This window comes from Ambystoma mexicanum, chromosome 11 (genome assembly GCF_040938575.1).
Source record: "Ambystoma mexicanum isolate Mex_15411 chromosome 11, UKY_AmexF1_1, whole genome shotgun sequence".
In the NCBI taxonomy this organism is placed as follows: Eukaryota; Metazoa; Chordata; class Amphibia; order Caudata; family Ambystomatidae; genus Ambystoma; species Ambystoma mexicanum.
Window position 1 is genome coordinate 259,221,953 of NC_090934.1, and position 26,610 is coordinate 259,248,562.

Genomic DNA, 26,610 nt, shown 5'->3' on the forward strand with positions numbered 1-26,610 from the left:
CCTCACTGGTCCACCCCCAGAAACTGTATCCAACAGTGATGGTCATGTCCTGGCAACCTGGATGACAGATCCCAAGGGACTAACTAGGGAGACACCTTCAAGTTTCTCACAGTTTGAAGAGAAGTCTCATCTACACTCGGTGCCTGGCCCATAGCCTTGCAATCTCATTGACTGGGGCGCAGGTGTCACAAGCAATGTCCAAGAGCAACAAACCTGATGCTCGGGTGTAGAAGCTGGTATCCCTGGGTACCCTTAAATGGCGTCCAGGGTTCACCCCCCCCCCTTGCTCCACAATGAAAATGGCTGACTCCGGGTCTGGTGGTGTGACAGAATGGCCGTCTGCGAGGGCAATATAGCCCACATTTCTTTTGATTACATAAAATGTCAGCAATTCTGCCTCTGAAATTGAGTTTTTCCGGATCAAACACACTTTCATAAAGTAAGGCCTGATAAATGCAGTGCACCCATGTGACTCGACTGGGACTACCTCCAGACTTACCCAGGCCCTACCTACAGTGGCAGCAGGGTCAAAGTTCATATGTGCATTCCTGAATACAGATTGCTGGAAGCTTTGGACCAATCTGATGTCGTATTTCCTCTATAAAAATGAGGTAGTAAGGGAGATCCTCCCCATCTTGATTTATCTTTGGACTCTCAGAAGAAGGATTCACTGGAACTCGGTTGAGGGACACAGTGTAATGCAATGTGCTCTGCCATAGAGGTGAAGACAAAATGCTCCACGGCAGAAGCAAGCTCTGCTCCCTACCCATCCGAGGGGCACATTTGGGGAGTCCAGCTGGCTGGACCAGACCTACCACACCCGAGACACTAGTACCCAGGAACCTCATTAATTAGGGTGGAAGAACTTGTACATGTGCTTTACACTCTCCTGACTGGGACGTGCAGAAAGAAAGGACTCAACTGGCCCTTGGAGACCATGGAAAGGGCCTACCAGCAACCCAGAAGTCAAAGAATAGTGCTAGTTTCATATTCCTGCATTGAACCTCTTGTGAGCTACACCGACCCGGACATCACCTGCCTGTCCAAATCTTCTTTTGCTCAACATGCCATTGCTGCTTGTGAACCACACCATCTGTTGGCCCCAGTTGCATAGCTCACCAACCTGATGTGGTATCACCGCCACCGAAGCACCCTGAACCATGCATGATGCTATCGAACCGCAAGAACAAAAACAAAGGTATTTGTAGTGGTCCTGTCCCTGTGGCCTGCTTTTAAGGGCCTTAATAATGCATAAGACCCCATTATCTACCTTGTTCCAAAGACAACTTATTTTTAATGACTTTGCTGCTGTTCTGTCCATGTCTACAAAACCCTTAGTTGTCTTTCCAGCATAAAAAGTCTGCAGTCTCTGTTCTCTCCAACAGGGTAGTGTTCAATAAAACTAAAAACTGCACACAACTAATAAAAAATACTAGAAATGTCCTATTTTTTAAAGAACTTTGATTGGGCATACTTTTATTTTAGATTCTTGTACTAATGCGGTTCGGGTTGCTACGGTTACCAACCGGCATCCCCTTCTGTAGACTATAGATTACCGTCGGCACATGTTACTAAAATAGGTTAAGTGCTATGGGTAGATCTGACTCACAGTGCACTTAGTGTCATAATATATATTGAGGCTCGCTGCACCTCCAGAGTCTTGAGGCTCCACTCCCAACCTCAAAGGGTAAATATGAAAGGACACACAGTGGCTCTGGACGATTGCACTAGCCTATTAGGTCATATTGCCACTAGCCTAGTAAGTCATGCTGCGTAAAACTAATTAAGCCGACTTGAGTGACATCAGGTTACATCAAAACAAATCAATGGATGCGCTGAGTTAACAACACTTAATTCCATCTAAACAGTACTTGCATGGAGTCGGCTTAATTAGTTTTGCTAACGCAACATGACTTACTAGGCTAGCGCCCAGAGCCACTGTGTGTCCTTTCATAGTTACTAAAAGAGGTGTTCACATTTGTGACAGTGTTTGAAATTAATGGAAGCTGGGGGCCATTTAGCTCCTGCTTCTAGCCCAGAACAGCCCATTTTGCTTGAAACAAACAGCTACCAGGAGCTACTTTTGGCTGCCTGTGCCAACTGGTGCCTTAGAAAACATACATATGTGACATTACCTTTGACTATTTGAGAATGTTAATAAAGAATCATTAGGACACATCTAATACATGTTTGAATTAAAGGATCATAAGATATGTGGTGTGCTGTGTATTCACTCCTGGTACCCCAGCGTTAGCACCTGCCTACTGGGCGATGACCGACACCCAGGAGCTGGTTTCAGTTCCTGCTCATTGAATCTTTATTTAGAACCCTGTTTAACACTTAGGGGAAGATTAAGCATTTTAGCCAGTACTCATCTCTGTACTTCTGTAGAGCAGCAGTCATTTTGTCACGCGTTGGGATCTAGTGCCATTGCGTATTGCAGCTTAGTCAGCATTTCTAGAATCTGACCTGGTGAACATATTTTAGCAGGCCACCATAATTATAGTGAACACAGGAACTCTGAGGGGTTTGCCAAAACCCAATCAAAGTAGCAATGGAGAGCAGTACAGGCTATACTGAGGAGAGTGTGAGTGGGGTAAGGGTTCCACAATGAGTTCTCACAGTAAAGCACACAGTAAAACTTGGACAAGAATGTACAAAAATACTATATTTATTCTAGGCCTTAAAGGGGTAGTAGCTAAAAATGTTATTTAAAAAATAGATAGGCAACGTTAAAAAAAAAAAAAAAATACTAGCACTTTTTTTTTTTAAACTTCCTATGTAAAATTTTGAGCTATTCAAGCTCAAAATTCGCAAAAGCAAGCACATGGGCGCATCCATTTTGTGAAATGGATGCCCGCCTGTGCTGGCTTTTGCTTATGCGGCACTAATGAAGGAAAAGCCAGCCAGCTTTAGTAAACAAAAGCTACCGCTGGGTGGCTTTTCCTTCATTGGTGCTGTACGCGGAGGACGGGGACCAGAGACCAGAGCAGGAAAGCTGTAGCTGAATCTCGGTAAGTGCTATTTATTATTTTTAAAAAATAAGCACTAGCTGACCGCAGCTTTAAAAACGTTGTATTTATGTTTGCGGTCACTTTTGAAGCTACCACACACATAAATACAACGTTATTGTGTTTGAAAACGCTGTGGTTTTTCTTTCCAAGTTTCTCAGGCTCCTCCGGCTGGGAGGAGCCTGAGAAACTCGGAAAGAAAAACCGCAGCGTTTTCAAACACAACCGCGTTGTGTTTCTGCCTGCTGTGGCTATCACTTTGGGTCTCCGGTGCTCCCCCACAGGGGGCCCGAGAGCCCCAAATGGGAAATGCTAAATGCTGCAGTGTTTCTGCCTAAATCTGATTTCCCGAGAGCCCCAAATGGGAAAGCAGATTTAGGCAGAAACACAACCGCGTTGTATTTCTGCCTGCCTTGGCCTTCACTTTGGGTCTCCGGTGCTCCCCTGGGGGAGCACCGGAGACCCAAAGTGATAGCCACAGCAGGCAGAAACACAACACGGTTGTGTTTGAAAACGCTGCGGTTTTTCTTTCCGAGTTTCTCAAGCTCCTCCGAGCCGGAGGAGCCTGAGAAACTTGGAAAGAAAAACCACAGCGTTTTCAAACACAATAACGTATTTATGTGTGCGGTAGCTTCAAAAACCACCGCAAACATAAATACAACTTTTTTAAAGCTGCGGTTTTATTTCTAAGTTTTCCGGGCTCCTCCAGCCCGGAAAACTTAGAAAGAAAACCGCAGCTAGTGCTTATTTTTTTTAAAAAAAAATAATAGCACTTACCGAGATTCAGCTGCAGCTTTCCTGCTCTGGTCTCCGGTCCCCATCCTCCGCCTACAGCACCAATGAAGGAAAAGCCACCCAGCGGTAGCTTTTGTTTACTAAAGCTGGCTGGCTTTTCCTTCATTAGTGCAGCAAAAGCAAAAGCCAGCACAGGCGGGCATCCATTTCACAAAATGGATGCGCCCATGTGCTTGCTTTTTTGAATTTTGAGCTTGAATAGCTCAAAGTTTTACATAAGAAGTTTAAAAAAAAAAAGTGCTAGTATTTTTTTTTTTAATGTTGCCTATCTATTTTTTAAATAAACTTTTTAGCTGGACTACCCCTTTAAAACACCAGTGGTCGAAGTGAGAGGTACCAGTTGGGAGCAGTGTTCCACTACTTTTAACAGTTCTACTACCCTTTGCAACCATTTTCACCGTTCCAAAACTGCTCTTTGTGAAGTTAAACCATACTTCTCCACTTTACCACAGGATATCAGTTACAGCTAAACTGAAATCTGTATCAGCTCAACTGGCTGTCAACCAGCATGGCTGCAACCCTTGAAAAATTTGTTGCACGTTGCTCCCTTCCTTTCTACCCTGTCTCCCGCCAGAGTCACAGTTCCACTACTTTTTCGGTACACTTTCTGCACTGTTAAACACACAAAAAAAAAAAAATGAAACAGGCAATACTATCGCACAACACTCAATAATATAACATATATACAGTCAATATAGGTTCTTAAAATACATTTAATGTCTTCTATTATTAAAAGAATGTAAGTGATACAAGAAGATGGAAGGAAGTCACAAGAAATATGCCCCAGTTTCAGACGTTCAATCCCTATGAAGAGTGGGGCATTGTGCCCGAAAGTCGCAATGCTTCTCCCTAGAATATATCTGATACAGGTAAAGTACTTGTGCATGTTCAAGAGAAGAGATACAACAAAATGACTGGCAAGGCAAATCAAATTGTGTCCTTATCGTTCAGGTGTCACTGCTGCGGCGCGATTACCAAAAAGCAGTAAAATGGAAGGATGCAATGAGACTTGTTCTCAATTTTATCCTATGGAGGGCAGGGAGAGACAAATGATTTGCATTTACTTACCCCCTTGACTTATTTTCACAGAGGACTGGATGGGTCGACTGGGGGGATGAAGGGGGTGTTTGGGGGTCTCTGGAGGTTGGATTTCCCGCCGTTGGTTCTGATGAGCGGTGCCCAAGAACTGAGGATGCAAGGATTCTCTTCCGGTTGGGTCCAGGAGCAGAGTGCAACCCTTGTCGATGGAGAAATGCAGAAAGCACAGATGCAGAGCTCTTCAGGACACTTCACAGGACGGGGCGGGAGAGTTCCAGCGACAGCCACCGCAAACAGGCAACGGCAGGCATCCTTCCAGTCGTGGTTGAAGACCTTCCAGAGCAGGATCCTTTGAAGCTGGGAAGTTGTAATTCGGGAGGAAGTGACTTACACCACAAGTTGGTAACCACCGTAGTTCCGGCTGCAAATGCAGAACTGCAATGGTTCTAGCTAGATAGCCCACTGGAGAGCTGATCAGGTCCACCAGGTGGTCCAGGGATACTTCCGAAGGCTCAGGGCGGCTGAATCCTTGAGAACACATCGTGACTGGTTGGTCCCACCAGTCCATAGGTTGAGCACCGCACAGGGCCTTCGCAGATCCGGTAGTACAACAGCGCTTCGCCGGGCCAGGCACAAGAATGGATGCTGGCCCTCTTCAGGAGTCTTCTCTGGATCTTCAGTCAGCTGTTCTTCTACACAGGATTCTTGGCTCCAAATGCTGATCTCCAGAAATGGCAGCAGGAGTTCTCATCTCATCCAAAAATTCAACCTGGAAACTAGTCGAAGCCCTCCAATGGAAAGGATCTGCACCATTCGAACAGCCAGCAGTGGTCTAATCAGGGCCAAATGTTGGTTTCGCTCATGTCCCACACCCAGACTCTCAGGCTCCAGGAATGTGGAATGGGACCAGACAGTCCCTCCACCTTCCTGAGAAGCAGCAGGTTTCCCAAGCAAGTGCATGACCTTATATGAGATTTCCCGACCTGGCAAGGAAGGAAGAAGGCCAAAGAACAAGCGAAAATGTTGTGGTGTGGCCATTTTAGGGCACTAGCCACATTTAGTAGCCAAAAGCAATACATGCCAATGTGCACACTGGAAATAACACAAAAGGTGTAAAAAAAAAATATAATTGCTGCCACCAGCTTTCCTTTAGACACATATAAACTTATCCAAAAATCCCAAGTGTGAAAGAGTAGGTTGATACAAAAGTATCCCCATTGCACTGCATTTTAAGATGCTGTGTGCAATATTAAAAAGTTACGAAAGTGTAAAAGTTAAAAGAGAAACATTTTCCTGGTACTGAAGGACTGATCAGTGTCCCATGGCTAAATGAGCAAAGGACCAGGAGAGTGGAGAGGTTAAAAGACAAAAGCAAAATGTTTGTGGGGTCCATAATGCTATGGAGGGGAACGTTGTTAAAAGATAAATCTTTCCCAACAGTCAACCAGAGGTTTGTGCAGTAAATGTTAGAAACACTCCTAGGTGATTATTAAACAATGGAATTGGACATGAGCTTTGTGAGGAACCTGAAATCCATTACCCTTCATGAGCCGTGTCAGGGAAGAGGAAGAATCCCTCATGGTAGTAAGGTTAGCAAACCCGAAATACCTAAGAGTCTCCAAACTTTTGAGGAAACTAGGACAGCTGAGATCCTGTTGGGGTGGGGGGGGACGATCAAGGCCAATACCTGTCCTTGGAACAAGTGGACTTCTGACATTACAACAAAAGTGCTTTAATCACACATTAATTGGAGGAGACGGGAAGGAAATAGAGGCACAGATAAACAAGATGGTGGAACCTTCCTCCAGCTGTAAGGAGGTACCTCTGTCTACACCAACTCCACCCCTTTCCCTTCACAATAGAATTAAAGGCTCTTTTGGTATACCCCAGTGAAGGCTACTCCTTTTGTGAATGATTCCAGATTCCTTAGATTATGGTTACCAGGTCAGCTTCCTGTGCAGTGGCTTTCTCTCTGGGGAGGGTGTTACCTGCCCTCACAAAGGAACAAAGAAGTGGCCCCCAGGGCTACATTCTTGCTGGGAGGAACAAGGATAGCCTGGCGGGGAGGGCAGGGGCATAATACACATAATCCTTTCACAGCTGAGCTGGGCTCACAGGGCTGACACGTGCAATATTAAATTGATATGGCTTGGATAATGAGAGATGCTAGCCACCATACTGTAAACTACTCTGGTATGGCTTAGATTTAAAGTTTAATGTGCCAGCAGGAAAGCATTTTCATAGTTATGGATTATTTGTAACAGAGGTGCATATTTAAAATGCACCCCCTGCGCTGCAGTGACTGGACTATCTGAGCAGCTGCCAAATTGATACCCGTGACCCCCTGAACCTATACTGTGCCACTGTAGTGCAGACACTGCAGATCAGGGTACAAGGAATAGGGTCCAACAGGGCACTTTTGTAGACTGCTTTTGGCATGGAGTTCATTAAAGTGGAATCTGATTAGCAGAGTAACCCTTTCTGAGATGAAAGTAGCTGTATCATTTTATTAGTCTAATAACAATCAAAAAAGCCACAACTTCAATGACATCACCAGATGGCAATCCATCACAACGATGCTGGTAATTCTGCCTCTGAAAGCCTTAAAATGCTCGACGCTGAAAGCATAGTGCACTCTTGCGACTCAGCTGGGACTGTCTCCTGACTTTCCCAGCCTCTGCCTACAGTGGAAGCAGAATAGAGTCAAATGTCCCATATGCATTCCTGAGTTGAACCTGCTGCAACCTAACTCAGCGGACAGAGATGGCCTTTTTAGTCAAAGACTCCCCTTTCCCCCCAAAATAATTGTATGTATCAAAGGGCCTGGTGGCAGAGGATATTATAAAGATAAACCCTGCTGGGTTGGCAGGATGGCTCTGGAACACACAATTATAAAGCCACAAAGCAATTTGATGTCTTACAGTTGACAACCTGGATGTTTCTCTTAGTTTTAGGATTTCAGTGAGCAATTACTGTACCGCGCACTGGGGTCCTTCATTTTTGCGGGCCCTAGCGATCCCTTAAGGATTTTTTGGTAACTGGACAATGTGCCTAGGAGTAGACTGGTGGCAGCAGAGGCTTTTTCATGTGTTTTTACATTTCTTTACTGAGCTATACTGTGCTTACAGCATTTGGCTCATGACTGTGACTAATGTCCATCATAGTCGTGCCACGAGTTCTTTGGTCTTCTCCTTTGGCCATTTTGTCCATTGGCCTTCCTCCAGGACTCCCTGGTTCACAAAGAACTTATTCATGGAATGCATTTACCTACGAAAGGCAGCGTTTGTTTGTGGGCTAATGCATGTCACGTGCGTAGGTACCTAGGAAGCGGGCTGGGACTGTCTGGTCCCAATCCACACTACTAGTGCCAGGATGTCTGGTGTGCACGAGAGCCGCAGTGGTCCTCGATTGGACCACTGCTGGCGTGCATGAATGGGGCACATCTCCTTCATTGCCCGTTGTTGTCCCGGCATAACCCTGCTTTGCTCCTGCAAAGGTGCTTCAACCCCCTGGAGTCGTGGGGCTAATCACTCTCAACAACTCCTTGTCGCCTTCCAAACAAGCATTCTCGTAAGCGTCCCTGGGCCCTTCAGTGGTCTGACCAGCTTGAACCTTGGCACCTGCGTTGGGAGAGGTACTTTATCGAGAATTGTCTCAAGCTTTGGGGAAATCCTAGTTCGCACATCTCCTTGCCAAATTCCATTGACCCAGCTGCTTTGGACCGTGAGAGAGGAGCGTGCATCAGACCGCGAGACTTGGGTGCCCCCGTGTCACTGTGCGAGAGTGGCAGGTTCTGCTGGTGACTTTCCAGTCTTTCTTCAAGTGTCCCGAGACCAGCTGCATCAATGCTTTCTTTGTCCTCCATTCGTGATGAGAGATCCAGCTGCAGTTGTAAACCGGACCCGCATCTGCACTTGCAGCGCCTGTGCACTTTGAAGCTTAACCAAGGAGGGGATTTCGTACTCCATGCGAAAATTTCTAAGCCTGCCAAGTTTGGACCCGGAGTGAGCTAAGGGCGATGATTAATCATACCACTTACCGCTCACCTCTTGTTCATCCAACCCGTTTTTACTCACAAAGGATCCTTTGTGGTCGTTGCCTTGGCTTGTGTGGCTCCAGCTTCCTAAAGCCGTCTGAAAGTTGGGGACAGCTCTATTCTCCACAACAGTTTTTCCTCTGACACTTGGAATTGAATTTCCACACTCCAGAATCCTCCCTCTAACTTTTTGGTACCACTGAATATTGTACTTTGTAGCTTTACGCATCAACAAGCGCTTTTACGCTTGTCGTCCTACTGTGTCTGCTCATCCAAGACCTCAGATCACCCCCCACTACTCTGGAGACTTAACCTGGACTGCTCTCCAAGCTACCTTGAATGATTCTGACTAACTTTACAGAAGAGTTCCCTTTTTCACTCACAAGTGTGGCCTCCTAAACATCTGTTCACCACAGCACAGTTTAGAAATCTATTCTAACACCTACCCATAGTAAGGGCACATTGGGGGTGTTTAGCTGGCTGGACATGGCATACTACAACTAAGACACTGATACTCGGGACATAGGGCCTCATTACACGGTAGGCGGTAGGGATTTAACGTTACCGGTAATGGAATACCGGTAACGTTAAATCCCCATGCCAATTACGACCCGGCTCACCGCTATTAGCGGCACCACTAAGTACGGTGCCACTAATAGCGGCCAGTCCACATGCGTGCGACCCTCCATCCCGTAAATAACGCCACGCCGCTAATAGCACACCATCACAAGCCAAGCGGACATGCCAATAGCAGCATGGTAAAGCCCCCAAAATCCCTTACCGCCATGGCGCGAATACCGGCATCGCGAACCACCCGTTAAGAGAACGGAGCAGTGTTCCCACCTGCCACAGGTGGACACAATCAGCACAGGTGGAGGCAATGGAGACTGTGGCAGCACAAAAGGAGCACACCACACTCCTTCACACACCCCTTCCCACACCAAGATGGTCCCAATACTAGCAGCATTACATGGGCTGGAGGACATGATTGCAGTGCAGCAACAACACCACCAGGCAGCACAGAGGAGACGCAGGAGGAGGAGGGCAAGACAGGCACAGCAAGCACCACCACGGCACCTAGTCATACCACAGAGGCAGCCACCAATCCCCAGGATCAGAGCCAGTCCATTTAACCTAACCCCTGAGCAGATCCACACCCTGTACCGTCTGGACCGCGATACCATCACCAGCATCGTGGACATGATACAGGATGACATTGTGAGCCTCAGACATCAGAACTGCCACCCCCCCCTCTACTAAAGGTGGTGACCGTGCTCGACTTCCTGGCCACAGGCACCTACCAGCATACAGTGGGGCACATGCATGGCATCTCACAACCAGTATTCTCACGCACGCTGAACCAGGTACTCGATGCCCTCCTGAGGCATGCACTTGAACACATATTCATGCCACGGACTGCCCATGAGATTGCAAACACCAAAGTTGGCTTCTATTCACTGGCAGGCATCCCAAGTTGCATTGGGGCCATCGACTGTACCCATGTGGAATTGGTGGTCCCACATCACAATGAAGTTGTCTACCGAAACAGGAAGCAATGCCACTCCATCAATGTCCAAATGGTATGTGACGCAAACAAGATAATCACACATTGTTGTGCCCGATTTCCCGGAGCGACAAGCCGGACAACGTTCGTGGCTACTTGGTGAGTAGCAGGGCAAGCACATGGCAGTGTGATTGGGGACGGGGTAGATACATACTCCAACTGGGTGTAGCTTGTCGTCCGTAGGACAAATGCACATACACATGTACGCCAATGTCCATCTGGGAAGGCCGCAATCTACCTGAGATGAACCGACATGCAAGTATAAGCTACACAACATAGCGAAAAATCTAGGTCTAGAAACATCAAACATCCATCCACATCCACATTGAACAACATTCAACACCACAAAATACACAAGTCTCCTGCATGCCGTCGAGACAGTCATACAGAATCAGCGCTGCACAACCACAATAATGCAATCTACCCTTGTGTGCATGCAAAGGGATCACCCCTACCCATAGCATTGTACCACGCACCTATAGCACCACTGAAGTGATGCCTCTCAGCATGGCAACATAGATGTTTGAATGGCAGTACACTAGCAGTGTGGTACCAATTCTGCCTGGGCCCAGGGTCACTCAAGATCGGGCCTCACCCAGGACATGTCAATTACTTTAGGAAGCATCAATGGTGCATGTTCACTTGCAGGGTTGAGCTCAACTTTGCACATTGCAGTCACACAGATCGTCTGCATGCATGCTGTTAATTATGGACTTCAATCACAATGCAAAGTCAATTTGTGCGATATGAACAGGCCGCTCTTGAGGTGAACTGCAACCAGACCCCATTCGTCCCCCCATACAGGTGATGCCGGCTATCCCCTGAAGAGGTGGCTGCTTACCCCTGTACAGAACCCACAGAACAGGCACGAAGAGGACTACAATCGTGCACATACCTGTACCCGCGTTGTGATCGAGCAGACTTTTGGCCTTTTGAAAACACGGTTTAGGTGCATTAGCAGGTCTGGTGGCGCTCTCCTGTATGGCCATGAGAAGGTGGCCAAGATCACCATGGCATGTGTCATGCTGCACAATATGTGTATCAGACGGAATGTGCCACTGCCCCCCGACGTAGAAATAGAAGCACCTGATGAGGATGATGATGAGGACGGAGTTGACGGGGATGCAGGTCATGCAAGATGGGATGGCCAGGAGGGACGTGCTGTGAGACAGCATCTGATCAACCAAATATTCTGAGTTACATTTCTTCTTTTTGTAGGAATGGATATGGGTAGTAATGCACTGGTGTGTTTGGAAGCGCACAATGGACCCTGTCGCCAATAAAGTACACATACACAATGAAGAAGTCCAAGCCTGTGTATGGATCAAACACCAGTGTATTAAGAAATGTAAAGATGTAAGAGTGCATGTCCCCAAACATCCCACCACCCTTCCCCCCTCCCCCCACAACAGCCCAAAAACACCCTTCCCCCACCCCAGCCCAAAAACACCCTTCCCCCCACCCCCCACAACAGTTCCTTATGTGTCTGGCACAATGTCGTCCAGCTATACACGTGGAAGCTTGACCATGCATTCCCTATTTGCCATTGCCACCACCAGCATTAGAAGGCTGGCTAGACGTGTGCCTGATGGTGCGTGAGGAGGGGCGGAGGGGGCTTGTCTGCCTCGAACTGGCGGATGAGGAAGTGGCTGACTGTCCTGGTGGTGGTGGGAACTGGCGGTCCATTGCGTCCGCTATCCGTGTGAGGACCTCCCTAAGTTGCAATATCTCCCCACACAGCCCGTTTGTACAGGCCTCCATCGCCTCCCTGGAGTGCCTGGCTGTCTCGGTAATCTCTGCCCTGAGACGGGCAGCCTCCTCCACATGCTGCCCAACCAGCACAGTTATGTCCTCTTGGCGCTGGCTGATGCTGGCCAGGTCGAGGGCACTGTTGCGTTCTGGTGGTGTGGCTGCTGCGCCTTCTGATGCAACCAGGACAACAGGTGAAGCCACCGGTGGGCTACTGAAACCTCCCATGTTGTCCTCGCCAGGGACACTGGACCCAGATGTCTGCTTTGGTGATGGCTCAGGGGTTGCAGGGGGGGCGGGGTTGGGGTGTGCATCTCTGTTACGCTCATCTGCTCCCACAGGGGCGTCGATCTGAACTGGACAGCGGCGGTCTCCACCAATGTGACGCATAGTGCCGAGATGACGGACTGGACTGGCCCACCTAGCTTCGTTTGCTTGGCCCGTAGGAATATTCTTCTGCAAATGGAGAAAGGGAATTAACCACCCGTGGAGTTGAGCGTTAACCCTCCCCCACTCCCGCTGCTCTCCCCACTGATCACCTTTGATGTCCCCTCTTATAGTCTCACCTGATGGTTTGGAAAGATGAGCTCTCCATCTTGCATTGAGCGCAGGGGCGCGTTGATAACCAGTTGCTTCACTGGCTCGAAGGAATTGGTGAGTTCCAGAACAATATTGACTGTGAGATTCCCGGCAAGACGCCGTAAGTATGTAGTTCGTAAGAGTTCAAATGTCTGACTTTCACTCTTGTCCGATTCCTTGCAGGTTGCAGCTTGACCCTAGCGAAGAGTTCCTCGTGGCTACCGGTAATATTCAGGTAAGGATTTGTATTATCCAACACAGTTCGCTAAAATAATGTCAATATGTAACCTGTTGCTTTCTCCCTTATTCAGGCGCTGAGAGAAAATATGAAGTCTCGGGGAATAATGCCTCCGGCGGTAAAATCAGGTAAGTCTATTGTGGTGAGGAGGTTTCCCCTTGTTTGTCCCTTTGTTTCACCTTGCTGTCCTTTTGTTTCCCCTTAGGGGCCGGGGTTCGGCGGGGATGCAGTGGAAGCTGCGCCGACCTGTGAAGAGGTCCCCCCGTGGTAAAATCAGGTAAGTCTATGGGGGGTATCTAATATTGCCTCTGTGTATTCCCTTGGCTCACCTTGCTGTTCTTGTCTTCCCCTTGGGTGCCAGAGTGCAGTGGGAACATGCAGAAGGATGCGGCGGAATGTGAAGATGCTGTGAAGGCCGGTGAGTTCAGCGCGGCGCTGCTGCAGGTGAGGCGACGCGCATAAAATAACTTCTTTCTTCCAGCTCGAAGGCGCAATGGATCGGGAATTCAGGTAAGGATGGAAGGTATTGCTCTTGTTCTAACCTTTTCTCCTTCTCTCCCCTTTTTCTAGGAGCTCCGGACTCGAGGCGGGCGTGGCAGAAGACTGGATGCAGACTTGCAGGCACGGTGAGCGTTACACTGCTGGATGCAGAATAACGCGAAGCGTGTGCTGCTCTTCGGGCGTGGTTTAAATAGCCTCCAAAGTAGTCCCAGGTAAGTATTCCTCCCCAGCCCCACCCGAGTAAAAAAAATAGTCCCTTAGGTAAAGTAGTCCCTTCCAAGCCTCCTTTGGCTTGGAGCTCTTGCAGCATGGTCTGCATCAGTTGAGTTTGCAGCATGGTCTGCATCAGGTACGTTTTAATCTATGAGCCTGGCGCCATAGGCGCCAGGACTGCACCCAAATAGCCCCTAGCAGGGGTGGTTGTGTTTGCTTAGTATCACTTGATGCCTGCTTCCGGGGTTGCTGGACTTGGTCTGGGTCCCCGGGGGTAGGCACCATGACAATCTCCATGTGGAAATCTGTCGTATCCTCCACATCTGAGAGTGGTGCAGTGGCTGCCGCCTCTCCTGTGGAACTAGTTGCAGCTGAGGGTGGGCCCTCCGTGGCTGGGATCTATGGTGGTGGGTTCACCTCAGGAGATGGGGCAGTTGTTGGTGGTGTGGACAGTTGCATCTTGGCAGTGGCGCCACGGATGTTTGCCACTCTGCATGTGGACTCTTCTACCTTTGCCCCTTGATGTCGTGGGGGTGTCCTCTGTGTGCTGTGCCCTTGATTTTTTACTTGCAGGGGGTGCCTGAGATGCAGTGCCAGTATCCTCACGGTCTGTATGTGAGCCTGTCGGGGACAAAGAGGGGGATGGCATTGGTTACGGTTCTATGTACTTAATGCAGTATATGTTAATAATGCAGTTGTGGGCATTTGGACTTCATTGGTAAGGATGCAGGTGATGTGTCAGTTCAGTGGCTCATCCATGCATGGTTGTGTGTGGCACTTGTCTCTGGTGATGTGTGCATGTGTGTGTGTTTGGGTTTGACACCGACATGGCCAGGGTTGTATGCATGTGTGGATGTTTGGGCATCCATGAGGTGATTCTAGGCTCACATTTGGGGTGACCTGAAGATTCACAGTGCATACTTTCATGTGTACACTCACCTCCATCTGAAGTGGTTGCCACGCCATGCTCCATTGTCCCGACTCCCTCTATTGATTCCACTCCAATGAGGTTGGCGCAGGTCTCTTCCACTCCTTTAATTTAATGGGCGAATCAGATCCACCTGCTGTGGCAATGTTGTGGTTTACAGACAGGATGCTTCTGACCCGGAGGCGGAGATCATCCCACCGCTTTCTGCACTCACGCACATTGCGGGTGGTGGTGCCCACAGCACTCACTTTCAAGGCAAGCTCTGCCCAGATTGCCTTGTTTCGTATAAGGGTCTCCCGACGCATGTCACTCGCAAAGACCACAGCAGCATTAGCAGCAAGGGTCTGTGTGAGCATTATTAGCTCCTCCGTGGTAAACCTTTCCTTGCGCTGCCAGTCTGTGTTTTTTTTTTTTTAACAGCCTTAGGTATGTCAAGGGTGTCCCTGTGGATTTCCAATTGCAAACAACTCAAAACAGGTCCAGGGGGCAGAGGATGGCAATGGATTGTGTTTTTAAAGATGGCCGCCGTGCTCCTTCCCGTTCCTGTGCGATGACGCCATTTCCGGTTCTGCAATTTAACGGTCACCGCTAAAAGCGGTGACCGCCATTTTCATGTAACGTGAGGGCAGAGGTGCTATCTGCACTTTCGTCGAAGCCGGTAAGGGACTTTTTGGGGACTTTAGCGTCAGGGCGGTAGGGTCATTACCGGCATGGCGCTATGCTTGTGTCCGCGTACTCGTAATGGTACGCTATTAGCGCCCTCTTGCAAGGGCGGACACGTTAATAGCGCCATGCCAGGTAATTTGCGATTTTTACCGCACAACGTGTAATGAGGCCCATAATCCTGCAAGTGTGCTCTGCACTATCTGTCTTGGAGATGCAGAAAGAAAGTATTAGCTTGGCCCTTGAAGAGATAGCCTCCTTGCAACTCAGAAACCAAGGAGCAGCTCTGGGCCCCAATTCCCACACTGAACCCCTTGTGAGCTCCACCAACCCAGACATCACCTGCCTGTGCCAAGCGTCTTCATGCCAAGTGCTCCACACTATGAGTTGGACCCAGTCACCTAATCCACTAACATGATGCAGAATCACTGGCTTAGAAAGTGTTTGAAGCCTGGCTTTACAATGTCGGACCACAATAACAAGACAAAGAGATATTTGGAATGATCCTGTTCCCCTGGACCATTGTTGAGCGATCCAGTGATTGTAAGACCCCAGCTCTCCCAAAGACATCTTTTTGATGACATTGCTGCTGAAATATTGCCTGTCCTGCCCAGTCTATAAGAACCAGTGTACCAGTTTCATAATAAAATCGTCATTCTCTGTGCTCTTTCCATGGGGAGGGGTTATTGCTTTTAATTACTTATGTGCAGTTTTTGTTTGATTAAAAGGTTCTATTTTACAGATGTGTGGTTTGACATACTTTTATTTTGGATTTATTATACTAATCCTGTTTGGACTGATACTGTTATCTAACACACACCCTTCTGAAGAGTATAACCTACCCTCAGCCCACGTTACAAAAAGAGGCAAAGGAGGTATACCACTCAGATTGTGTCTTGATCACCTTTATTCATCATTATTGGGATCACTATTGGTTAAGTAATAAGGTGTGGCTAAGTAGGCGTTTAAGCCATCACTCGTCCCTGTATTTCAACCACCACCCATACTTCTGTAGAGCAACATTCATCATGTTGATGAAAGTGTATAGCTCAATTAGCAGGCACATAAAAACCATCTCTTATGACACGGGTCTGCAACCTCCTCCTCTCCAGATGTTTTGGATTATGACACATGATCCCGCACGATTGACTTTTCTGGCTGGGGCTGCATATCACAAGCACTGCCATAATCATGCACATAAAACAAACTAAACAAATAAGGTGCTCCTGGCAGCACTAATCCAACTATAAACATCACCTCTCCCTTCCATAACATCTCCCTTCCATAACATTCACACAACATAACAATTGGTATGTATTGATGTTGGGCTCTGACGACGTCACATACACAGAGCAGCTGTGGAGCCATATAGTTTTGTCCAGGTAGGCTTTATTGTACATATTTACATCTATACAGGGTCCAGTTTCTCTTTATATGTACAGTACCATTACAGGTAATCACTGTGGACATCACAGGTAAATACAGGGACAGAGACCACCAGCCATCCTTACACACCCAGCTCAGGCCCCCAACTGACATTCATGGAACACTCACTCAACATTCTCCTGAGTTGCCTATCATGCACACATCAACATTCCAATAGCATGCACTCCTGGCCAGTGACAATACAAGACTTACATCACAACAGCCGATGGGCACTGTAGTTCAAAACATCTGGATAGTCAAAGTTAGCAGAACCCTGTCTTATACAACTGGAGACAGAGGTACCATGCACAGATGTTGCGTGAAAAGGAGAGGCGTGGCAAAAAGGGGCGGGGTTTACTGCACTTTTGTGACGAAATAAGCGTGACAAATAATAAAAAATGATTCGGATGGAAACTATAAAAAAAAATAATATTAGTTACAGAATCTGAAATGCCTTACTACGATGGCAAGAAATGCAAAAATACCTGATGATTGCGGAAGAAAATACTTTGGAAGGGGTACATAGATGATGGCATAATTTCGTATTTAACAAACTAGAACACACCTTTGGTCATAAAGCAGGGAAATAAGCTTTGATACCAAAATCACAGTGAAGCCCATTCTCCAAACTTGGTTTATCGACATTTGTAAGGACCATTCTCCTTATCTCTCCCTCTATCAATACTACCAGAAATGAACGAACGGGTACTTACTTCCCAAACCCCTGGCCTGGACCTGGGAGGGCTCATCCTCCTCCTCCTCCTCCCTGTCCTCGTCCTCCTCATCTTCCTCCTCTTGGGCTCTACTGTATGCCGGCCTCCCATCTCCCCCAAGCCAGCTGGCCAGGGACAGGGACCTGAACATTGCCAGAGTCTCCGCGAACCGTAAGTAAACAGAAACCCCACAGTGTCCAATGAGCATGCGCAAAAATGAGGCACAGTGGGTCATGTAGTTATAATAGGAATGCACGAAGTATAAAAAAAGAAGATTGGCTAGCACCAAAGTAGCCACGCAAATGAGACAAATAACGTAACGGGCGCCTTAAAATAATTGTACTGTCAGCGGAACAGTTATGAAGCTTTCTATGTTTTCTATATTTTATTCTCAACAATTCATACGTAATACGTTATTTCGTCATTGTAATAAGTTTATTTATGCATAACTAGCGTAGCCTTATTTCTAAATACCTCTAACCCTATATGAAACGAATTCACTGTTTCAAATGCTTGATGTCTTAACAGTGTTGTTTTATTTGGAAAACGTATAAACATGTAGTTAATATTATGGTGCAATATTTAGCTTTAGATGGAATCATTAGAAGTAAACTTCATTTCAAGATGGCCGCTACATTTCAACGTTCAAGCTCGGTATGTTGGCATGCTCACAAACACTGCATACAAACAGAGTCCTTATGGCAAAGCCCTGAGACAGAATGAACCGGTTACTTACCGGTAATCTTCATTTCTCTTGGTCCAACTCTTCCTCGTCACAGTACTTACGTGTGGGGTCCCAACCTCCACACCAGGAATGCGTTCCACCTTTTTTAATATGACATACATGCATACATGCCAATGTTTTGGAATCCCCTGGGAGGGAGATTTTGTTACGGGAAGCAGGAGTAAGACATTTCCCCATTGAACTGTATTGAGGTTAGGGATCTTTTCGGTGGGAGCAAGTCAAACAGAGCAATATATTTGACAGAAAAATCAGGAGTCTCCTGCCTAAATCGGGGGGGGGGGGGGAGGGGTTGGCATATACATGCCCCACCCTCTCTACTGAAAGCATAACTCCCAGCTACCAGAATGTAAGTTCAAGTTAGCACAACATGGCCTTTTTTCACTCCGCAGCAGGGTTATGTTATGTTATGTTAAAGGATATTTATAGCACGCACTATCACCAGAGGAGTTGTCACCTGGCGCTCTTGCTGATCTGAAAAGCAAGGGGGTAGGGTAAGTTAGTAGGGCTTAGCGGGAAAAGGCTCCAGAGAGCTGTGATGTGCTGTTGGCAGCTTCAGTTTGGTTTACACTGTTCGCTGAGCGTGGGTGTGATTTTTCAGTCGGTAGTTGTCGTGTGCTGTTGTGCGAGGTTAGGTGTGGTTTGTTTTATTGTTGCGGTGTAGTGAAGTTTTTGCAGTTTGTTGTGCAGTATAGCATACATGCCAACCCTCCTGATTTAGGTGGGAGACTCCCGACTTTTCGTGAAAAAAGTTAGCTATTTTTCACGTTCGCCCGCCTAAAATACTTCTAGCCCCAATGCATCCCTATGGGAAATGTGTGACACCGGATTTCTCTGATGAAATCTCCCGCCCAGCTGAGTCGGAATGTTGGCATGTCTGGTATAGGTATGGTTGTGTTAGGTTTAGAATTTGAGAGGTGTAAGCAAAGGGATGAGATTATTAGAGAGTTTAGTTAGTGGTGGCGCTCCATCGTACCTCCTACGCTATGGCAACCTGTGATACACGTCCCTGCTAGTGTCTCGTATTGTGGTGCTCTAGGGGACAGAGGAGCTCCCTCCTTTATTCTGTGTAGGTTTGTGGGTTGTCTGTAAGGCTATTTAGAGACAGTGCCTCCTCCCCCTCCCCCTGCCTCCACCCGGTATCCTGGATAATTTATTTCTGCACCAGTTTTGCCCTTTGGCTATACAGGTGTGCCCCTACTCTTTCCTCTGCCTCTTTCGGGGTGCATGTGGGCGCTGTGGAACCTTTACCCTGTACTCTTGATCTACTTGGTCTCCGTGGTTTCCTTTTCGGTCGCCACTATTTCGCTTCCAACTCTTATCTCCTCCGTCTGTGGTTCAGTCTAGGTCGCTCCCATCTCCCTCTTTAGACCCTGTTAAGGCCCTCCACGCGAAGGTCTCTCCAACTCCCTGCACTTGTTGTGGTATGCTTTGTCCTCCGTTTTGTGAGGTGTGTGTTCATTCCGAGGGGTGTGGGTGTTGCTAATTCGTTTTCGTTCGGTTCTGAGTTGAACAGCCAGCTTTTTAGGAGTTTTTTTTTACTTTAAATGGTTCTTCAAGTTTAGAATTTCCATCGGGAGGGAGTTCCGAATCGTTGACGTTAGGCAGGAGAATGCTGGCCCACCCAGTTTTTCCTTGTGTACTGTTTTGGCTCCAGGCAGATGTCGTTACTGGATCTGAGTTTATAGCCGGAATTCTGCTCCTTGGCCGTGGATTGTTCTGTGTATTATGCACATTGTTTTGAATGTGATTTGTTTTTTGACTGGCACCCATTGTAGCATCTTTAGCGCAGGAGTGATGTGGTCTCTTTGTGATAGTTTAAGGAGGAGTCTGCCACTGCCTTCTGTATACGTTGCAACTTCTTCAGTAGATAATCCGACATTCCGAGGTATAAGCTGTTGACGCAGTCTATCCTGGACATGATGAGGGAGATGTTGGCTAGTGTTTTGTGTGTGAAGGAGAGGAACGGTAGGATCTTTTTGATTGTGTGTAGATGAAAGAAGCATTTTTTGATTATTGCGTTTAGCAGGTGAGGCCGTGCCTTTTGGTGAGGTTGAGTATTGGGGTCAAATAGATGTTGAAGAGGAGTGGGGATAGGGAGGATCCTTGCAGTGCTGATTTGAAAGGTTTTATCCATACTGTTTCTGTTCTTTCAGATAGGAATGATTTAATCCAGGTCAGTGCTGTGTCAGTGATCTCTGTTTCTTCCAGTTTTCTGAATAGTATGTTGTGGTTGACTGTGTCGAACGCTGCAGAGAGGTCAAGTAGTACCAGTGCAGAGTTTGTGTTGGAGTCTGCGTTGGTCTTTAGGTCATCCCAGATAGAGAGAAGTGCTGTCTCCGTCCCTCTCATGGGTGTGAAGCCGACTTGTGCCTGGTCCAATAGTTGGTGTGTTTCTACGTGTTCCGGTGTTTGTTCATAGATATAGGTTTCTATCAGTTTTGCCGTATAGGGAATGTCTGATATTGGTCTGTAGTTAGAGAGGTCTTCCGCATCGCCTGTAGTGTCCTTGAGGAGTGGTTTGATGTATACAGATTTGAAGGATCGCAGTACTCTCACAGTTGAGAGCGATTGGTTGAAGAGGTTTCTGTGGCATTCCAGTGGCGTGCATTGTGTGAGTATTGATTTATAGATGTCTGGTGGGCAGGGGTCCATTGGTTATCCTGCTTTATTGCTAAGTTTCACCAGCTTGATGAACCTCTGTACTGATATTAGTGTGAAGTGTTGCAGCTTATTCTGTCGTTCCCGGGTCGGTGGGACATGGTGCACGGTCTGGTCGATTCGTCTGCTCTGTATGATCGGATGTATGCTAGTGATTTTATTTTTGAAGTTGTCTGCAAGGTCGTTGCATAGTTATTGTGAAGGTACTGGTGTGTTGTTGCATCCTGGTGGGTTTCCCATCTCATTTATAATGTTGAATAGTTCTTTTTGGGTGTTTGGCTATTGTGGTTCGGGTGTCATAGTATTTCTTTTTGACTTTGAGAAATTACTTTTTGTATGCTCTGATTTGTATTTGGTAGTTTATTCTTTTTTGCCTGGTTGTAGTTTTTCCACCATTCAAGTTTAAGTTTCCGGTTTGTTTTGTTCATTGTACTGAGGTTGGGTGTGTCTTGAAGTGGGGAAAATCTTCCTCGGGACCAGCTCTTGAGAGCAAAAATTACCCAATTCAGCCCAAAATACAGGTTCTATTGTGCCGAGCAGTGAACTCATGCTAGTGATAAATGACACCTTCAAAAAGTTTTAGCATTTATTCTAAACAGTGAATTTTCGCAACATCTTGGGATTCAAGTTAGAGAAGATTACAAAACACAAACTTAGAGAAATACAAAATATAGAGAAACATAGAGCTTAGAGAAACATAGAGAAACACAGTCTTACGCCCCTTCAATCAGCACTGGGAGACCCTGGCCCTCATAAGCTAGCTGTTGCAAGCCCCGCTCAGAGGACAGCGCTGCAGGGTGCCGACAGAGCAGCAGGTCCCGGACACTCGATTTTGCTCGAACCAAGTCCACAGATCGATCTCCCACCTGAGTCATGTGGGCATGCATTTTTATAATCTCGTGCTGTCAGTCCATGACGCACAGTTCCAGAACTTTCCCTGTGCAAAATATAGGCTTGCTCATGGAAAAACCCAACTCTGTGAATTTCCACTATGCTCCTTTCTGTGCCCCTCCCTGCTTGGAGCCCACCTGCGCGAAATCTCAGGAATGTCTTATCAGTGCCTTCCCAGAGAAAGAGGATTTGTTTACGAAGCCATGCAGGGCTACAGTTAGAAAGGCAGAATATTCTAAGAGAAGCCGAGATGAATTAACCCCATTTCAGCAAGCTCTAAAAGGCATGCACTCATAGCTTAGTGTTCATATCGCTTAAGATTGGCTATCTAAGCGCTATATAGGTGCCATAATGTTCCAAACACTCCAATAATGTCTATTAGCTACAGAACTGGGGCCTCCGCCCTGCCTGTCTATCTACAATGCATAATGTGACCTACCACCCCTACTAGGCCTGCATATTCCTTGTAGCTCACTACTGCGTAATGGAAGTGCTACAACAGACTACTGTCAGCATTTTTGGCACATACTTTGAATAAACTATTGGCTTTCAGCGGCTAATGCTGTCATCTAAAGCCCTGATTGGCAAATTTGCAATTTTGTGTATCACTACACTCCACCCCTATTCAAAGTGTGTGCGACAATGCTGGCTAATACCCATCAAAATAGGATGTAGTGCAGTGATAAAGACCTTGGGGCTTTGCAAAAGGTTTAAGCAAACTATCTTCTAGCGGTTAGTCAGCGTGGCATGCAAGGTTAGTAAAAACACTACCTAAACAAAAATGTACACAAAGTGAACAGTGACATATACCCTTGCCAAAACCTGGCCTACACAAAAATACCTACACAAAGTGAACATGGACATTTACTCTAGCCAAACCCTGGCCTACACAAAAATACCTAAATAATTATTGTATAACTGATTGTCAGTTAAAAAGCAGCATGCAGTTAGAATATCAAGGCAATCCGGTGTAGTCTAATCTACAATGCACTATTGGATATATATATGGTTACCCATTCTAAACCTGGCAGCCTTTCACTCTAAGGGCCTACCCTCCCCCTGATCCCAGGGCATTCAAACGTCACTATGGGCTGTGTGATTAGACACTTCCCCCATGTATGTGGAACCCAACCAAAAAACATCTAATTTCATGAGCAAGGTGAACCCATGGGCGCCATGTTATCTAAATAAAAACAATGCTACTAATTTGCATTAAAGCATGGCATGTGTTATTCATGCAATCAAAAGCAAGCGGTTTGATCCATATGTTTGCTGGTAACTGTAGCTCTGTGTGCCAGTGGGTTGAGGATGGTCGCCCCCACTCGGAGCGAAAAGCCAACACCTGCTGATTTAACAATGTTTGCCATAAAATGCATCGTGTGTATTTAGCAGTCTTTTTGACCTGCCCTATAGCAGAAAAAATGTCTTCATAACTAAAGTTTTGCCATCTGCAGTGGTGGCCAATACTTGTAGCAGTGTTGGGCTTATCAATGGACCCCACTAGGCCAGAGGTTTTATAGCAGAGCTGGCATCAGAACCCATAGTGGCTAGCTTATTGTGCACAGTTTCTATGTCAAAAGCATATAAAGCTCCTGTTACCACCCGCTGCTCCCGCAGTTAATGAATCTAGCTCCCTAGCTACGCGCACTCTGGTGATGGGCCATAGAAATGGACTCCATTTGTAGCAGCTTGGTGGTACTAAGGAAACATTGCCTCGTGATAAATCTATGTCTAAGTGTATCACTGTAATAATAGACGTGTGCATTACCAGCCTACAATTTAAATGTGGCCTTACTACTGGAAAATCTAGCATGTTCACAGTTTCTACCATGTGTGACTTGGAGAATACCCTTCTCCAAGTGGGATGCCTACCATATACAATATTAGTTTTAGATACAAACACCATACTACCATCCGGCAGTGGCTGTTTCATTGTACCATTGTGTGAAATGCATTTAGTCAAATTATAGTCCATAAAATCTTGGCGAGAACACTCGCTGCAGTTCTTGGTCAGAAAAAACATAAAACATTAAACAAATTAAACAAATCGTTGGATCCATTCACTGAAACATTTGGGCCTAGGATTTCATAAGCACCAGTCATATGAGTCAGTGACAAAAGATGCCCGACAATGTGCCAGGCCAGTATGCTAGCAATTCCATGTGGATACTCATTTGTAGCGCTTTTCCAAGGAATTATACTAAATGTCTACAATCAAAAGGTGACTCTTTGCATTAGTGTGCTGGAGACAGCCGTCCCCACAAAAACATGAAACTGGTTGGTTTAACATAAACCGTTTCACACACTGTGTCATAAAATCAAATATCAAGTCAGTCATGGTTTCATTTACCCGCCTTAAGGCTGGCTGTAAAAGTATCCAGTGTTTCAAAGGTTACCATCTCAAATTAGAGCTCACACACTTGGCAGCATTACTACAAATTAAGAACCTTAACCTACGCACAACTAACTTTGGTGTGCACACTCATTTTATCTCAAAATATATTACGCTCCTGCTTGCATAATCCTGCTGCCCCAACAATTCATAAATCATTTTCCTGGCTACGTGCAACGTAGTAGTTTTAGAAAAGGCAAAATATATCTGGTTAAAGCAATTAAGTTGGAAGAGAAAAACATTTCGTTTTTTCAGATTCATCTCAAAAATGCATTTAAAAACCATTTTTCAATGTGTTAGTATTCAAGTGCTGTGTCACACAGCTGTTTGTGGTGCATGATGTCACAGTCCACAACCCATTGTCCACAGTCCTTTAAACAAGAAAGGCAAAACATATCAACCAGGTTATTTCCAGCAACTGAATCATTTGAGTGTGCAGCATCAAATGTTTGATAACTAGCCAAGTCTGCACCGTGCCAGTTCAGCAAAAGTTATTACTCTGTTGGACACTTCTCGCAGGTTGCAGAACAAATGTCCTCATACGTCATGCATGTTAGCAGCATTGAGTGCAGTGCAGGACAGGTTCAAAGTTCACATATCATCTCGCAGTGACTCGCTTTCTCTGAGAATGCGTCTGCTTGCCTGATCAGTTTCACCCGCAAATTGCACACATCTACCCCAATCATGGCACGCAACTGTCTTGGTTTTTTGCCTAGGCAAAATACAAACAGAAATGTTAGGATTTCATCAAAAGTACAATGTCATTGTTCTTCACGTTACAATGTCATCAAAACTACAATATCAGTGTTATCCACACCTTCCCTTAACACCACCCCTACCTTCAGAAGTCTCATCAGGTAACTACACACTTTAACATTGCTACCGCAATTATTTGTCACCCTTCTGCATGTTACTGGGGGCTTATTTACACTCAACCATACGGGGTGTAATTGCCTAATCACAAACTCATTTGTGCAATGCAATCATAGTTGGTCAATGGTACTTCAGACTGATCTGTGATTTTACAAAAGCCATATAATTAGTACCCAGGTCGCACTTCTCAATGGATCAATGCTTTTCTTGGATCACGACTGCCAGGCGCCAACTTGCTTCCAGTGTTTCATGATCTTGATTTAGGTTGCCCTGCTGACATCACTCCATATTTCAAAGGTAAAGTCTTTCAGTCCCATACCGCCTGCAGTTGCACAAGCAGCTTTGTTTATTTTTCTCCATGCAGCTAGTGTCTTTCAAGCCTCTGGTTTTCCACTTGTCATTTTCCCAAAGGGTGTCTGCTGATTTCTTGGGCCACCCTTTTGAGCGCGATGGTCTTAGTCAGTTCCTTTATTTGCTTCAACAAATCATTCATTCTTGCACTAAGCCGTGAGGCTTCTGGATCATGGCTAATGTGCAGTGTTCATGTTATACTCAGTTCTGCATGTTGTTTCTTGCAAAACGGCTACCTTAGTCAGTTTTGCTTCCATCTGGAACGCCATAATGTCTTTGTCAGTTTCTCCAGCCCTGGCAATGTAGCTTGCATTTTGCCAGCTGTGTATTTTCACTTCTCAAAGCGCCTAGAGGTTTCTTCTCCAGTGCACAGCGCTTTACTTCAGTTCACATCACATGGAGTACTGACATGCAGCTTGCACGGCAATGTCACTTCACTTCACATCACATGGGGCATGGGGATGCAGCTTGCACGGCAATGTCTCTTGAAATGGGCAGCTGTCTTTTCTTAGCCCATTCACAGATGCACAGGTTCCCCAAATGTTCAGATGTGATGCGCCCAGTCTGCCATTCTGCATGCAGCGTTTATTTTCCTTCCAGTGTTGATACTGGGCAAATTCTTTACTTCTGATCAGCTCTGTTATTTCATGCCAGTGTCAGAAAGCATGCGTACATCAGCATGTGTAAGGTAGATTGCGCTCTTTTTCATCTTCTCAGTCACAGCAATTATTGCCTTCAGTCCAGTTTCAGCATTCTGTCTTTGCACCCCCCTCCTCAGTCTTTGCTCACACTGACGGTGTCTCTCACAGGGGATGGAATGCAGGAATGTCATTGTTTATCTTTCCCGTGCACATGGCAACACCATACCATGCACGCAGCAAGCTTATCTCTTTGCCTATAACTCTTAAACTGGGGCGGCTTCAATGGAAGGCACTCGTTTCAGACAGTTCATCCAGATTAACTGTTTTCTGCACTGCTACAGCAACTCAGAAAAGCTCCCATATCTGCCAGCTTCTATAAACACCATTTTACTGAACAGGAGCGCGGCATTCTGCTTTCCTGCCTTCCTCCAACAGTTTTTTTTTCTTTTGCGCACCTCGCCCAAGACAGTGCAAGTTATCTTCAAGGCACAAGCTCTGCACAGCAAGACTCTTATTTTCAAAAGAGGCACATTTTCTTGCCATCAGATTCAACTCCATGTAATTTTGCAAAATCTCTTTTAGCCTGTTTAAACTGATCAATGTCCC

General features: G+C 46.4%; 1 protein-coding gene across 1 annotated transcript in view; it reads right to left on the reverse strand.

Annotated features, from left to right (window-relative positions):
- The window catches only part of LOC138503345 (synapse-associated protein 1-like), a 244,037-nt gene extending 226,382 nt beyond the window's left edge, over positions 1-17,655 (reverse strand). The window contains exon 1 of the mRNA XM_069622979.1: positions 17,454-17,655. Within this exon, the coding sequence (XP_069479080.1) occupies positions 17,454-17,604 (151 nt within the window). The 5' untranslated portion in view covers positions 17,605-17,655. The remainder of the gene's footprint in view (positions 1-17,453) is intronic.
- Positions 17,656-26,610: the final 8,955 nt, after the last annotated feature.